This window comes from Podarcis filfolensis (genome assembly GCF_964270895.1).
Source record: "Podarcis filfolensis genome assembly, chromosome: 7".
Classification (NCBI taxonomy): Eukaryota; Metazoa; Chordata; class Lepidosauria; order Squamata; family Lacertidae; genus Podarcis; species Podarcis filfolensis.
This window is the reverse complement of record NC_139603.1, coordinates 74,013,741-74,029,940: the sequence shown is the minus strand read 5'-3', so window position 1 is coordinate 74,029,940 and position 16,200 is coordinate 74,013,741. Positions and strand designations below refer to the sequence as shown.

Sequence of the window (16,200 nt, the reverse complement as noted above, 5' to 3'; positions counted from 1 at the left end):
ATGAGCCCTTTTTTTTCAGTCCAAAGTAAAAATATTATAATTGAAGTTGTCAGCAGGAGTGAGACTAATGTGCCTGTATTTGATTAAATAATAGTTTATTTAAAATTCAGTGTGGCCCAGAATTGGATGAGACTGAAATAGGAAAAACTCAAATGCACTTTCTCTCCCCCCCCCCACTTTTTTTCTTTTTTGGCTTAAATGAAAGGGGGGGAAATAGGCCTTGGTGAAATGTTAACAATTTTGTGTAATATTGCCAATTCCTGTCATTATCAATTCAGTATTTTCACCCCATCAGCATTCTTCAGGAGCGCCTGGTTCCCTGCATTTATTTCTTTTTCACTCATTGACTGGCAGAGTCAAGAAATGAAAGAAACTAAACAATACAGCATGGAAATGTTAGAGCTGTTTTAGATGTTCTGGAATGCTACATTGAAAGGTTTCATTTCCCGTGACAGAAAAGTCCGTAATTTCATATAAATCACGTTCACATAGCAATGTTGATAGACGTTATTCTGATCTTTTAGGAGAACAGGATCTTCTTGGAAGTGGCCCCACAGCTATGGAACTCTTTTCCAAGCAGAGGTGGACCAGCTGATATGGTAGGGCAGAACTGTAGAGTCGCCCTTCTGGCATCGGCCTTGCTGCCACTTATCGGGGACAAGGTGGTAAGGCCAAGACTGGCACAAGTCCCAGATTGGCTCTACTGCTGCACCCACGCAGCCCCAATTTTGCTACCACCCTGCTCCACATTTGCACTGTCCTGGTAAATGACATCGGTTCTAGGGCCATCTTTTTCCTGCTGCTTTTTGTGGCTAGTCTGTGGACATGTAGTTTTTGGCACATGCAATGCTAGTCCCAGTAGCATTTGATGCTGATGTAATACAGTGGTACCTCAGGTTACATACGCTTCAGGTTACAGACTCTGCTAATAGTGCTTCAGGTTAAGAACTTTGCTTCAGGATGAGAACAGAAATCGTGCTCCGGCGGTGCGGCAGAAGCAAGAGGCCCCGTTAGCTAAAGTGGTGCTTCAGGTTAAGAACAGTTTCAGGTTAAGAACGGACCTCCGGAACGAATTAAGTACTTAACCTGAGGCACCACTGTAAACTGTTACAGAAAAAATCAGATCTGGCCCTCTCTGAAAAAAGTTTGGGCACCCCTGCCTGAGGTATCTTTCTAGACAGCGTACATGGGAGCAGAATTGACCACTGGTGTATGTGTGTCTGTGTCTGTGTGTCTCTCTGTGTGTGATGAGGTTAGGTGTGTGTGAGTGTAGCGGCAAGACATGTTGTACGTGGGTGGGTTTCTGGATTGTGTGCTTGGTCATTAGGTGCAGCTGTGTGGCTGGAGTTAAGGGCTAGGTGTAGTTGTGGTGTTGGGGTGTCTGTGTGATTGCAGGGAGTACTTGGCTGTGGTGTCCATAACAATTTCTCAGGACCCTAAAACATAGGTGGCCACTTGCCTATCATCTTCACCCCACATAATTAAAGGAATCTGCATTGCACATAGCAGCCACTAGGTGGCTCCCACTGCAAATACTGTACTCCTGGCAAAATGTTCACTTCAAACTTGAATCTGTGCATGCCCTGCTTTATGTTTCCATTAGCTTCATTTTAATGTAAACCTCTTTGTAAGAAACATTATTAAGAAATACAATCAATCAATCAATCAAACCCTGTCATATACTTTAATGGGGCAGAGAACCCTTAATAACATTTGAACTACTACCCAGAATTTGATCAAGCCATTGAAGAAATGCCTTCCTTGGCAAGCATAATAAAACACCTCAATACTTTTAAGCAGAATTGCAAAGAAATATATAGTATACCTGTTTATAAATATTAATATAATATAATATAATATAATATAATATAATATAATATAATAATATAATATAAATGTAGTACATTTTCTGAATGAAATTCTACTGATTCAGAATCCGCCAATGACCTGTTACATTGTTTATTACATTCTGTTACTTGTAATCTTGCCAGACTCTTTTGAATTAAGGTTACATCAACTCATACACCCAAATCCTAGCCTAAAGTACTGTACAGGGGGAAAATTATTTTTGCTACAGCAGAGTAATACAGGAACTTTTCAGGATGCTCAAACCTATGTATACCTATCTTGGAATAAACCCCATGGAGCAAAGTGAGACTTGAACCTTTGAAGAAACAGACATAGGATTTGGGCTGCATGACACTTTTAAGGGTTACACAGACTTGATTATCTAAAAGTGAATCTGTACACTGTTGATATGTACACTCTGTAGACAAGTGTTAAGTCTTTTGTCCTCATGGTATATAAAATGCCAAATATGTCATCTTAATTGCAAATAACTTCAAGCAGCTCATGTTTCAGTTCACTGAAATGATGAGCAAATTCTGACGGGAACTTGTAGAATTCCAAGGGAGTCATAGAATTTTACCTGACAGTTACATTGTTGGTTTTTAGAGAAAGGAAGCATGGTCTTGACTATGCTACCACTCAGTGGATTTGTAACTGGCTGACTGACCGAACCCAAAGGGTGCTCATCAATGGTTCCTCTTCATCCTGGAGAAGAGTGACTAGTGGGGTGCCACAGGGTTCTGTCTTGGGCCCAGTCTTATTCAACATCTTTATCAACGACTTGGATGATGGACTCAAGGGCATCCTGATCAAATTTGCAGATGACACCAAACTGGGAGGGGTGGATCACACCAGAGGACAGGATCACACTTCAAAACGACCTTGACAGATTAGAGAACTGAACAAGTTGAATTTTAACAGGGAGAAATGTAAAGTATTGCACTTGGGCAAAAAAAATGAGAAGCACAAATACAAGATGGGTGACACCTGGCTTGAGAGCAGTACATGTGAAAAGGATCTAGGAGTCTTGGTTGGCCACAAAATTGACATGAGCCAACAGTGTGACGCGGCAGCTAAAAAAGCCAATGCAATTCTGGGCTGCATCAATAGGAGTATAACATCTAGATCAAGGGAAGTAATAGTGCCACTGTATTCTGCTCTGGTCAGACCTCACCTGGAGTACTGTGTCCAGTTCTGGGCACCACAGTTCAAGAAGGACACTGACAAACTGGAACGTGTCCAGAGGAGCGCAACCAAAATGGTCAAAGGCCTAGAAACGATGCCTTATGAGGAACGGCTAAGGGAGCTGGGCATGTTTAGCCTGGAGAAGAGGAGGTTAAGGGGTGATATGATAGCCATGTTCAAATATATAAAAGGATGTCACATAGAGGAGGGAGAAAGGTTGTTTTCTGCTGCTCCAGAGAAGCGGACACGGAGCAATGGATCCAAACTACAAGAAAGAAGATTCCACCTAAACATTAGGAAGAACTTCCTGACAGTAAGAGCTGTTCGACCGTGGAATTTGCTGCCAAGGAGTGTGGTGGAGTCTCCTTCTTTGGAGGTCTTTAAGCAGAGGCTTGACAACCATATGTCAGGAGTGCTCTGATGGTGTTTCCTGCTTGGCAGGGGGTTGGACTCGATGGCCCTTGTGGTCTCTTCCAACTCTATGATTCTATGATTCTATGACCCAAATAATTGGAAGATGCCTTTCAGTTAACCACTGAGAGGGAAGCCTTGAGGAAGAGAGGGAACTCTCAAAGCTAGTGCCATTACAAACCATTTTTCTACATTATTCTGGTCTGGAAATAATAATAATAATAATAATAATAATAATAATAATAATAATAATGGTGGCTAACATCAAAATATATAATACATTAAGACATAAAATTCAGCAATCGGCTTGTTCATTCCTGTTCAGAGTCAACCTCTCACTTTCACACCTCCTTCCGTGCTCTTCCCTGCATCTGGAATGTTCTGTAGTCTCTGTTCATCAAGCTATCTTTTCCTCCCTTCTCAAAATCAAAAACCTTGCCCCCCTCATCCGTTTTGGTAGTGTTAAACTGTGATCCTTGTATCAAGGACTGTGCTTGTTCTGTATTCTGTACAGGTCGTATCACACTCTTGGTGCTAAATGCATGTTTTTTGTATTCTAGTGCTGCTCCTCTTGTTCCTACTAGCATAGCCAATAGTACTACTAAGGAAAGTAAATGAATACATTTGTTTTGAAGTAAATTCCTTTAGCTTTTGTGGCGATTACAGTAATTTAATCATACCTATGATTGAGATTTAGTCTGGTTTACATTATACTCCTAAATTCGGAACCAGCACATCCTCCAGGAAAATCATTTAGCACTTCTGCAATGCTGCTCTTGTGATAATACAGAGTACTAATGCTTGCACAGTTTGTAAGTTTGCCTCTTTTCCAAAGTATCTGCTGCTTAATGCTGCATATCTTTGGCATTGCCTGTTACTCTCAAGTTGTGCCATTGTGGTCGATGATAATTGGCTTGGAGAAATTATTTCAAAGGCTCCAACCCATCGCCTTCCCAAAATTAAACACGGCTTTATTTATTCATTAAGAACATTTGTATCCTGCTCTTCAGCCAAAAAGTGTTCCAGAGCGGCTTGCGTTCAGTCAGTATTTAATTTGGGCAAAACAATACATTTGGGCCTGACACAGTAGTTAAAGACACATTTTCCTCCTGATTACAAACCCTCATTTTGTGTTTTTATATATGGGACTCTCAAAAAACATGACTAATTTTGAAAATCCTTCTGGTACTATCCTAGTAAAACTAGGGTAGTAACAGATGTTCATTGTGTTTAGTTTTCATGGCTAAACTAGTGGTTTTGTAGAGTCCAAAATACCAGAACCCTTATAGCTGAAAACACACCTTTTTCATGCCTCTTCATAGCCATTGCTCCTCTGATATGCTGTGAACTTGCTCTTATTCCCCCACTCTCACTCTCATGCTTAACTGTGGATAGGGATCCTTTCCTGCTTCCTATTGGTTCCTAGTGAAACAGTAATCACATAGTGAACTCAATGGCAATCATTTTAGCTCTCGTGTGTCCAGAGGCTCATTCCCCAGAAACTGCATGGCTCCCCTCATGTGAGTAATGCATGTTCCAGTGGAAAATCCCAAGATATTGCAGTCACTAAAAATGCAAATCCATTTCCCTGTGTCTGGGTTGATCTGTCTTTTCATGGCTTCATCATGCTTCTTATCCATGAAAACTTTTGGAACATGCTCAGAGACTAAATACAGCCTTCTCTTTAAATCCTCACTAAGCTTTCTTTTCCCTTAAATTAATGTATCAGGAAGCTTTCCTGTAAGATACGTTTGCTATTTTCCTGGAAACGCTTTGAGAAAGGGGGAGAGGTATTATCCACAAACCTGAATTTTTTTTTCCATAGTTGGCTTTCCTCCAAATTATAAACAGCTGAACTGATTTAAATAAAGTTTTGTGTTTTTTGTTTTTTTAAAAAAACCACTTCACATCTGTGCTGGCCAATTTGTGTGCCAAATTTCAGCCCAATGTGATTTGAGACAACTGAGATATTAAACACCCCAACCTAGGAACTAAAATGGAAATACTGACAGACCCTTAACTGTAGTGGTCCCTTCAGGCTGTGTTATTATAATGTACTGGCTATAAGGATCCACATAATTAAAGATTGACGCAGCAGAAACATAGTTTCAATTATAGACCCTTTGGGCTTCTTTTCCCAAGCACGTACAGGAAATCTACATGGATAACTCCAATTAGTAACAAGTGGCGTTGATGGGAATCCAGACCCCTTCATCTTTGTTCAGGGACATGTTCAGAAGTGCTGCTAGGAGGTTCTGTTAGGGCTGGGATAAAAGGTGGGATGCATGAAATGGGATGCAAGCAGCTAATGCAGACATAGGCAGTGTGGTATCCTGCAGAGGTTGGTGGACTACAACTCCCATCATCTCTGACCATTGGCCTTGCTGACTGGAGCCGATGGGAATTGTATTCCAACAACATCTGGAGTGAGAGGTAAATAGATATCCTTCACTTAGAGAAGGATCTGGGAAAAAAATTCCTTGAAGTGTGAATGTTTTATTCTGGATTGTTTTGTTTTCACACCATACTTTTAAAGGACATGGTTTTCCCCCAAAGAATCCTGGGAATTGCAATTCATTTGTAGCCCTGTGATGAGGGATAAGCTACAGTTGTGCTTGTTAAAGTGGTCTGAATGTGCTTTAAATGCATGGGTTTCAGGTTTTCTAAGAAATAAGTTGTTTTTGCTGGAATTATCTTTAGAAAAGGAATTGTGAGTTTTATTGGTGATCATTCAGGGTGGGCTGGGGATCATAACATTGGTTCATGCTAGTCGTCTATGCTTTGTCCTATTCTAGGAATTGTAGTTGCAGAAACAGGCATTGCAGAAAATTCATCCCCTACCTTAAAAAAAAAAAAAAAACCTACTCAGGAACAAGAGATGGATTGGGAACTAAACAATCACATTTCGCAAAATAACAGTAGAGAAAATTGACACAAATAAAGAAGATAACAGTCAAATAAAATAATGCTTTTCTCCATGTTTCACAACTCTCTGTGATGGTTTAGGATCAGGTTGGGCATTAAGGAATTTAATGCACCTATAAGGCAGCTGGCCTCAGGTACTTGGTCTGCTGACCACACATATACAGAATTTAGTTTGGTATTGCAAGCCAGAGAATAACTTTGGAGGAAATACCACTCAGTTTGTAATACAGTGAAGGGTTACCGATTAGACAAATTTGTATTCCCAACGAGGAAATTACAGAATTCAGTGACACTAGTAAATTCTTTTTTTGGAATTAAGTAGTATCTAAATTGAAGAAGATGAAGAAGCTCCAATCTGTTCATCATCCAGATTATGAAGAACATTACACTGTTTACACAGAAACTAGGAATTGTTTTTTTAAAAAATATGTTTATTGATTTTATATAAAACAACAGCCATTTAACACAGGAAGAAATGGGTTAGATGGGTCATACTGGTTCCAGACAATACATTTCCTGAATTACCTTGCTTTCCAATGTGTAATAAATAGCTTCTACTTATCCTGTTAGAGATTTTACATCCTTTCCACTTGGTTAACTTAATCAGTTCTAAAACAATCCAATCTCTTAAGTAAGAACTGGATGCACCTTCAGATTTTTTCCCCCTTTTTGAAATTATTTCCAGTCTTGTCACAGAAAATACAACAACTTTCCAATAATTTCCATGTCCACATTTTTTCCCACACAATCTATCAGGTAATAAAGTAAGATTACTTTCTTCTAGCTACAGCCTGTGTAATTTTATACCGTTGTGATTTTGGGTGCAAGTTACGGCACTTGTGAGCTCTGTGTTGCTTTTCAGAATGGCTCATGGCCCATAGATATAAAAGAAGGCACAGAAACATTAACTTAAATCCAAATAAAGATCACTTTATTGATTAGGAGCAGAGAAGTTGAATTTAACCTCTCCTCTGGCCTTATCTGGCATGTGTTCATTAATCCCAGTCGCTACGGCAGGCTAGTTCATTGCTACACAGTTTAGCTTGAATTTAGTTGCGTCTTGGCATATATTTGATGAATAACTATGTGTCTAATGTAGTTGTGGTTTCTCCTTTAAATTTTGGTCACAATGACAAGCACTCAGGAGCAAGGAAGAATCTTCATTTTAAAGACTCTTAATCTCAGGCTCGTGGGTTCCAGCCCTGTGTTGGGCAAAAGATTCCTGTATTGCAGCAGGTTAGACTAGATGACCCTCATCGTTCCTCCCAAATCTACAGTTCCACGATTCTATTATTCTATTTACACTTAGGGTCAAGCAAATTCAACCACCATTGAATTCCATGGTGTGCCAGTTGCATAGATAATTTTCCACTCCATATTTTTGCATAATATACAACACAGTAATTGTAGACAGTCATTCCCGATCAGTAAACTGCCTTCACAAATCATTCGTTCCAAATAATTCCTTCGCCTTAAAGTGTTTACAAATAATCATCACATCATTTATTTTATTGCGGTTTTTTTCGTTTTTAGGTTTCCCCAGGTTTTCAGTGGTGTAGATAGGCAATTAACCTTCTATGCATATATAGATACTTAATAGATAAACTAATAATTAATTGATAATGAATTATTTTATGCATAATAAATAATAAGCATTCTATTCATATTCCCCAAAAGGCCACCTGCCCCTGTATTGACCTGTAAGATCACTTAGATCACCTGGGTAAACTTTACTAAGGCACCACATCCTACAGAGGAATAATCCCAAAACAGGCGTTTTCTGCCCCTTTCCCCTTTTTTATGGACTGCCCTTCCCCCTCCAGATACCTTGCAAAGACTTATTTCTTTGCCCAGGATTCCCGTGAGATGAGATGTTGTTTTATGTGTTTAAATCCCCAGAATTCCTGTTTTATTTGTTTTTCTTCTATTTTCTGTTAATAGTCATTCTATTGCAGTTCTATTGGTGTTTAATTTTTTAAGGTTGGTTTTAAAGGATGGATTTATACGGTATATATATATATATATATATATATATATATATATATAATCACTTTCTATATTGTACACTACTTAGAGCTGAGGCAAGGAACCTCTGGTGCTCCAAACATGATTGGACTACAGTCCCTATCAGACACACCCAGCATGGCCGATGGCCAGGGATGACTGGAGTTGTTGCCCAGTGGCAACTGGAGGAGCAAAGTTTTCCCAGACACGGCTTAAAGATTTTTCAATATTAACTGGTTTATAAATGCACATGTTTATAAATGCATAGTACATTATGAAATAATTGGACATGGCGTGGTCCTATTGTAACTGAGACATAGGTGAGACAATGAAGTGTAATTATGATTATGATTTAGTGGTTTTTGGTTGGAGGGGTGGGACCAGGAGATCATTCCGTTAGCATTCTTGATTTTATTACCTCGACTTGAAGCAAGACAACCTGCTACACTAATGAAATTGTGTTCTTGGTTTAAAAGGGCAATTGTTAGGCTGACTTCGGTGCTCACCGAAAAACATTTCCCCAGTCTTGTTAAATTATTGCTCTCATTTTAGATTTTTATGGCCGTGTAGGTTACCTGCCCTCGTTTCCCTGTGTTTCATTCATTTTCCTCGTATTGGTGATTAATGGGGGATGTCGAACGTTAGAGTGAGCAGGCATCAGCAAATGCAAGATCATAATTAGTTTAGCTGACGAGGGCCTCTGATAGCGCTTGCATCTGGATGGAAAAATTACCCTATAGGGAACTGGCTGATCACCAGGTCTTTTTAGTGATACATTGTGAAACACCCGATGAATCAAATGCCCTTTCGATGCCAAGAAAGTGTTCCATACTCCAAGCCAAAATTATGTCTGCAAAAAGCTTTCCATTTGAAATGTATCAGAGTACAATTATAACCATTGTATTTTCTTGGCACTGATAGCCCCCCTTCCCTACAGTATGGCGTAAAGTTAAATAAATTACTTAAATTTGATGAAACCTTGAAATTTTGATTTACAGGACTGGTAATTTTTTAATTTAGAACAAAATCAGTTTAATCTTTTAGTGAAACTGTTTTCCCTCCACACTTGTGCAGGGCAGAGAACATTTAATAAAAGTTTGTAAAAAAGAAAGAAAGAAACCAATGTTGAAATGATTTTTTTTTCTTCACCGGGGGGGGGGGGGGTTAGGCAGAACAAGACAGCCATGTCATTGTTGTGCCCACAAAAACAGCCTGGGTTTTTTTTCCTTGTGGTGTTCTTATTGAAATGAAAAGTTTAATGATATCATTATGTCACAGAAGGAATTTAACAAGCTTCTCTGGTCAGCGCTGCCCGATGCTGAACAAGATGGAATATTAGTAAATGTTGAATGGGCTATTAGTAAAGCTGTAGAGCTCAGTTAGCAGTCCAGTTAATGTTCATTTTGCATTTGGAAAAGTTTTGCCTTTACTAAATTAAAACGAAAGTAAAAATCTCTCCACTGATAAGGTAGTATTGCCTAGTTTCATATGAAGTTCAGAAGTGGTATCAATAACAACGCCATATTTTTCACCGATGAAATTAGGCCGTGGTCTCAGTCAGCTGTGGGAAATCGAAAGTAGCATAAGTGGATTTTAGTTTTATGTTAACCTATGTGGGAATTACGTTCAGTATTGTGTATATTGTTAATGATGTATAGGCTCTTTTACAAGAATTGGAATGAGACAAACAAACTGGAATCACACACACACACAATTTGTAATTAATATTTATAATTAAAACAGTGAAATCCTTGCAAAAAGCAGCTAGCAAGATCAGCAGAGATCATTTTGTGTCAAAATAGAATATTGAAATTCCGAGTTCAGAATCCAGTCATTAGAAGGGCACAGACACTAAAGTTCAAAAAGTTAAAGCTGTTACCGGGTTGGGGGGTGGAGAGGGAAGTGGCACACCTCATCCATCACTGTAGGGTAAATTGTAATGAAAATCAGCGCTCCCTATTAAGCGCAATTGAACCTGACCTCATTATGGGCAGTGTGGTTTTTATGCTATCAATTGTTGCCAGCCTAGAGACAAAACTCCTGTGTTGATTTGTCCTAACTCTACAGATCACGTGACTTAACCTTTGACTTTGTGTCCCCCCCTTTTTTTTCCCCTTTCAGAGACGTAGAGGCTCAGGAGTTTTCTGTGCCAACTGCCTGACCACAAAGACCTCTCTCTGGCGAAAGAATGCAAATGGAGGATATGTATGCAACGCGTGTGGTCTCTACCAGAAGCTTCACTCGGTAGGAAGAACTTACTCGTTTTATGCAGGAAAGGTTTTCGGCAGCTAGGCTGAAGTAGGGCAGCTGCGGTTAATTTCCTAACTGCATTCCCACCCCCCTTTTTTTTCTTCTTCTTCTTCCCAACGCGGCCACTCTGGGATCAGATGTGATTCATTATGGAACATGCTGATACACCACGGAGAGGCGTCTATGCTGGAGATTACCAATGAGGCATTAATTATTTTGATACAAAATAAAGAATAAAAGTGGGGGTGTTTCCTCCTCCCACCCAAGAAGTTCACAGAAATATGTTGCAACAGAACTTGTCAAGATCCCCTCATATTGATCACAAAGGGGGAAAGCTTGTAGCTCAGTGGCAGAGCTGATGAAGGAAGAAAGACTCAGTTTCTGTCCCTGGTATCTCCAGGTAGAGTGGGAAGATACCCCTGATTGGCAGCTGCCAATCATTGTAAACAGCATTGAGCTGAATGGTCCAATGGTCTGATGGATAGAAAGCAGAAATATGTCCCTTGTTAACATCTAGCTCCAGCCTCATAACTCAGCTTCAGGGCAATATTTTTGTTCCCAACAACGTATGATCAAGGGACAGACATACTGTCCTATTCCAATGAACATAGCTTGGTTTATGCCAACCTGCTCCACCCTTCCCTTTTGATTCACTGTAGGACTTCCAGTCTTAATTAACCCTAGTTTCCCATTACATCTGAACTGGTAAACCATAGTTACCAGAAACTCAACAAGCCACGATCTTAAGCCCGATCAGAAATGTGGTTTAAGACCTTGGCTTGTTCCAGTTCTGGTAACACATTTTGAACCACTTTGAGGTTTTCTTCTTACCATCAAGCGGCATATAAATATCACAAAATAAAGAAAAATAGACATAAGAGAAAGCTATGATTAATTAACCCATTGAACTGTGTCGTGCCTAGAAGGGAACAAGGCTCATGCATATATTTGCTTAACAGGCCAGTTTATGTACGTCCAAAGCAGGCCATTGACCATACCAGATACAGTGGTGCCTCGCAAGATGAAATTAATTCGTTCCGCGAGTCTTTTCGTCTTGCAATGTTTTTCGTCTTGCGAAGCACGGTCCGTCACAACTGCGCCTCTTCAAGCGGCTTTAAGAAAAAAGCGAACAAACTCGCAAGACGTTTTCGTCTTGTGAAGCAAGCCCATAGGGAAAATCGTCTTGCGAAGCAACGCAAAAACTGAAAAACCCTTTCGTCTTGCGCGTTTTTCGTCTTGCGAGGCATTCGTCTTGCGAGGCACCACTGTATTAGCCAGATTTCAATGGCCCATATAAGAGCATTCCTTGAACAAATAAATAAAATTATTGGGTGGCATTCACCAAACCAGCCCCAGCAGTGGAAGTGCTGTGTAAGGACTTCTGCTTGCACAATAGGACTTCCCCCCACATTCCCCTGTATCTGCTGAAATTGGGTTATGGGGGAGAACCCCATAACAGCACAGGGGATTGGGGGGCAAGCGGGTTATTCCAAGCTGCAGTGTTTTCACAGGCAGGACAATTGGAAGAATGCAATGTTGACTTCCCCCAATTATATGAGAGTTCATGCAATTTTATGAGAGTTTTAATCCTGACTTTTAGTGTGAAATAGTTTGTTATAGTTTATTTAACAACATAATCACACAGATGGCAAATTCAATCTAAATATAATTTCATCTGGCGCCTTTTTTAATTCTATTTAATTTTTGATCCACTGTTTATATCTTGTCTTGGAATATTGCTGTACTGCCTCTTTTGACACCCCCCCCCCTTCTTAGAAGTGATGGAAGACATGGTTAGTTTTGTGAGATTGTGTGTGTGTGTGTGTGTGGTGTACACACACACGCACACACAAAGAAAGAAAGAAATTAAATACATTATAGCTACAATTTTAGATATTTTAAATTAAAAGGTATCATAAAACATGTGAAGTAATCCTAATAAATGTATTCTGGCAGCATTGCTAATTGGTTATAAGTTGTAAAACCTTTATTTCATTAGCAACAGAACTAAGATAACACCATCTTTAGTAGCAGTATTGGAGCATCGTAGTGAGATGTTATTTGATGTACACTGACATTAATGAGTTTAATTTAACTGCCCAATCAAAGCCCATAGATATAATTAACCCTGCTAGGCTGTGACAAACAGAAACACACTGAAATAAATGTAGATATTTAGAGGGTTGGGGTCCCCCCCCCCATTTTTACAAAGCTATATAAACACAGGAAATTTCTGACTCCTCAGTAACACAGTTTGAACTGGAAGTAAATTACCGGTAGTGTATAAACTGTAGCGAGTATGGATAGATCTTACTTTCAGAAATAGCTTGCAATGGGCATGGACTTCTCATTGCCCCATAATAATAATAATAATAATAATAATAATAATAATAATAAATTTTATTTATATCCCGCCCTCCCCAGCCGAAGCCGGGCTCAGGGCGGCTAACAACAATCAAAGTTGTATTCAAAGTTGTATTCAAAGTGATCAGCTTTTGCTTCCAAATTGCCTCTCTACTGTGTCTCATAGAACACAACAAAAGCCCTTTAGAACTGAAGTGGCATTAAAAATAAAAGCAGCAATTGACAGAAATTGAGATCAGTGGTGTATCTGGCATGTACTTCCACAGTGGATTTATTCCCCTCGTCCAATCCATCTCCATAATATACACAGTCCTAAGTCCCATTTCTCAGTGGTGCTAGAAAACCTAGGAACCAGTGGGTAGTTGAGTATGTCTGTATGTTTGTATGTTCGTATTGTCCCTTTCTTCCATGACGTAACTGAATATATGATATATATATAGGTTTACCAGGCAGTTTCCCATTCTGGCACCACATATGTGTGTTTTACAGTGAACAGGAGTGATGAGCAAGCCAAAGGAGAATCCATACTCTCCATTCTGGCATGTGCTACACTAGAGTATAGCAAAGATTACAAGTTTAAGAAGGCAGAAATATTCATGCAGAGATGTTATTTAATGTAACAATAGATATATGTAAAGCATTTTTAAACTATCCCAGTAAAAGAGAATTGAGTGTTCAACTTACTTGTCTGAACTTTGGGACCTTATATCATAACCATCTTATTTCCCGCCCCACAGTTCCTCTTTGCTTATTGAGGAGCTTGCACTTCCTAGAACAGAATCATAGAGTGGGAAATTCAACCACTACTGTTCTCATGAAATAAAAGAAGTTTTCACTTCTTATTAAACACCTAAATCATAGTGAATATTTATTCAAAATTAGATTTTTAATAGAATAAAGCTTGAGAGGCAATCACCGACACAACTTGTCTGACTTCAAAAGAGAGGCTAGAAAGTTGTGGGGTGAAGGAGCCAGGTGAAGCAAGCAGACACCTGTGTAAAGGTGCTGGTAAGGAAGTTGGCTTGTTTCGCATGCTGTCTAGTCTAATGTTGGTTTTAAAACGCTGATATGCATAATTCATGAGTCACAATCATGAGTCACTTAAAACATTGATCTTCAACAAGGGGTCATGATATCCAAGTAACTCAAGGTGGGAAGGGAAAATAGGGAGGGAGGCAGAGGAAATTATCCCGGTCCAATAAACCATGGTTTTTCAGTCCAGCGACAAGCTGTGTGCCTCCTTCCCCTCCTCTCTGCCTCACATGTTTGGCTTCAACAAATCTTGGTTTCTTACCAACTGGGAGATCAAACCAAGATCAGATTTAAGATCTTGTAGTTTAGAATATCCTCAGTCAATATGGTCATTATTAGGAATTTTGTGTGCTCAGGGGACTCTTGAAAGTAACATAAAAAGTTGTTAGGGTGGAGAGATTTGATACTGGCTAAAGCACTTTGATACCAGCTAAACCATTGAAAGGGGGCGTTGACACATTTTTAATTATATAAAATTAAGGAGTGCTTGCTTTGACCTTCTGTCTTCCTGATTTGATGAAGCAATTTCTTAAAGCTGTTCCCCTGCAATGGCTTGATGTTGTTCAGCAACTATAACTGGGGATTTGCACAAGCGGTTCTGCAAAGCTTTGCTTAGCAATGCTCTTTTATTTATGATGTTATTGTGTTTTATATGCAGACTCCCAGGCCTTTAAACATCATTAAGCAGAACAACGGTGAGCAGATCATTAGGAGACGAACGAGAAAGCGCCTTAACCCGGAGGCACTGCAGGCTGAGCAGCTAAACAAACAGCAGAGAGGGAACAGTGAGGAACAAGTCAACGGCAGCCCGTTAGATAGGAGGTCAGAGGATCATATAACAGAAGGTCACCAGAGAGAAATCCAGCTTCCCAGCCTGAGTAAATATGAAGCCCAGGGCTCATTGACTAAAAGCCATTCTGCTCCGCAGTCAATATTGGTCAGCCAAACTCTGGATATTCACAAAAGGATGCAACCTTTGCACATTCAGATAAAAAGTCCTCAGGAAAGTACCGGAGACCCAGGCAATAGTTCCTCTATATCAGAAGGAAAAGGAAGCTCAGAGAGAGGCAGCCCGATAGAGAAATACATGAGACCGGCTAAGCATCCGAACTATTCGCCACCCGGAAGCCCCATTGAAAAGTACCAATACCCACTCTTTGGGCTTCCATTTGTACACAATGACTTTCAAAGTGAAGCTGATTGGCTGAGATTCTGGAGTAAATATAAGCTGTCCGTTCCCGGGAATCCACACTACTTGAGTCATGTGCCTGGCCTACCAAATCCTTGCCAAAACTATGTGCCTTATCCCACCTTTAATCTGCCTCCTCATTTTTCAGCTGTCGGATCTGATAATGACATTCCTCTAGATTTGGCGATAAAACATTCCAGACCTGGGCCAACTGCAAATGGTGCCTCCAAGGAGAAAGCGAAGGCACCGCCAAATGTAAAAAATGAAGGTCCCTTGAATGTAGTCAAAACAGAGAAAGTTGACCGAAGTACTCAAGATGAGCTGTCAACCAAGTGTGTGCACTGTGGCATTGTCTTTCTGGATGAAGTGATGTATGCCTTGCATATGAGTTGCCATGGTGACAGTGGACCTTTTCAGTGCAGCATATGCCAATATTTTTGCACGGACAAGTATGACTTCACAACTCACATCCAGAGGGGCCTACACAGGAACAATGCACAAGCTGAAACGAATGGCAAATCTAAAGAGTAAAGATAAATAAAATAAAATAAACCTTAGCACTTAGCACAATTAAACAGAAATAGGTTTCCTTGATGGGAATTCAATAGCTTGTAATGTCTTATTAAGCACTTCATATAGCAAGCATGCCTTATCCAGTATACAATCCTTCGTTCTTTTCTCTTCCCTCCTTTTCCTTCCTCTAGACAAAAAAAAAAAAAGTTACCAAGAAGGAAAAGCAAAATGGATGGCAGCTGGAATTGGGGGTTAAGGGATATTTACTTGGGACCCGTCCACCAAAACTATACAGAAGACACTATATCAGGGCAAGTCTCTTCGGGGGGGAAACCCTAATCAGACAACTAATGCTTTTCGTTCTTGTAGCTGGCTAGAATGCAAAGATGTATAATGCAGGTGTACAGTAACATATGCACACTGTATAGTAAAATGGGCTTGTTAAATAAACTGATGTCCAGAAATCTAGTAGTATTTTT

At 39.8% G+C, this 16,200-nt stretch overlaps 1 protein-coding gene across 14 annotated transcripts in view; it reads left to right on the top strand.

Moving 5' to 3' along the window:
* TRPS1 (transcriptional repressor GATA binding 1) overlaps positions 1 to 15,938 on the top strand; it is a 240,413-nt gene extending 224,475 nt beyond the window's left edge. For all 14 annotated transcript variants that reach the window (XM_083621857.1, XM_083621851.1, XM_083621844.1 and 11 more), the window contains 2 exons: positions 10,495 to 10,617; positions 14,678 to 15,938. In XM_083621857.1, the coding sequence (XP_083477983.1) occupies positions 10,495 to 10,617; positions 14,678 to 15,739 (1,185 nt within the window). In that variant the 3' untranslated portion in view covers positions 15,740 to 15,938. The remainder of the gene's footprint in view (positions 1 to 10,494; positions 10,618 to 14,677) is intronic.
* The last annotated feature ends 262 nt before the right edge of the window (positions 15,939 to 16,200 follow it).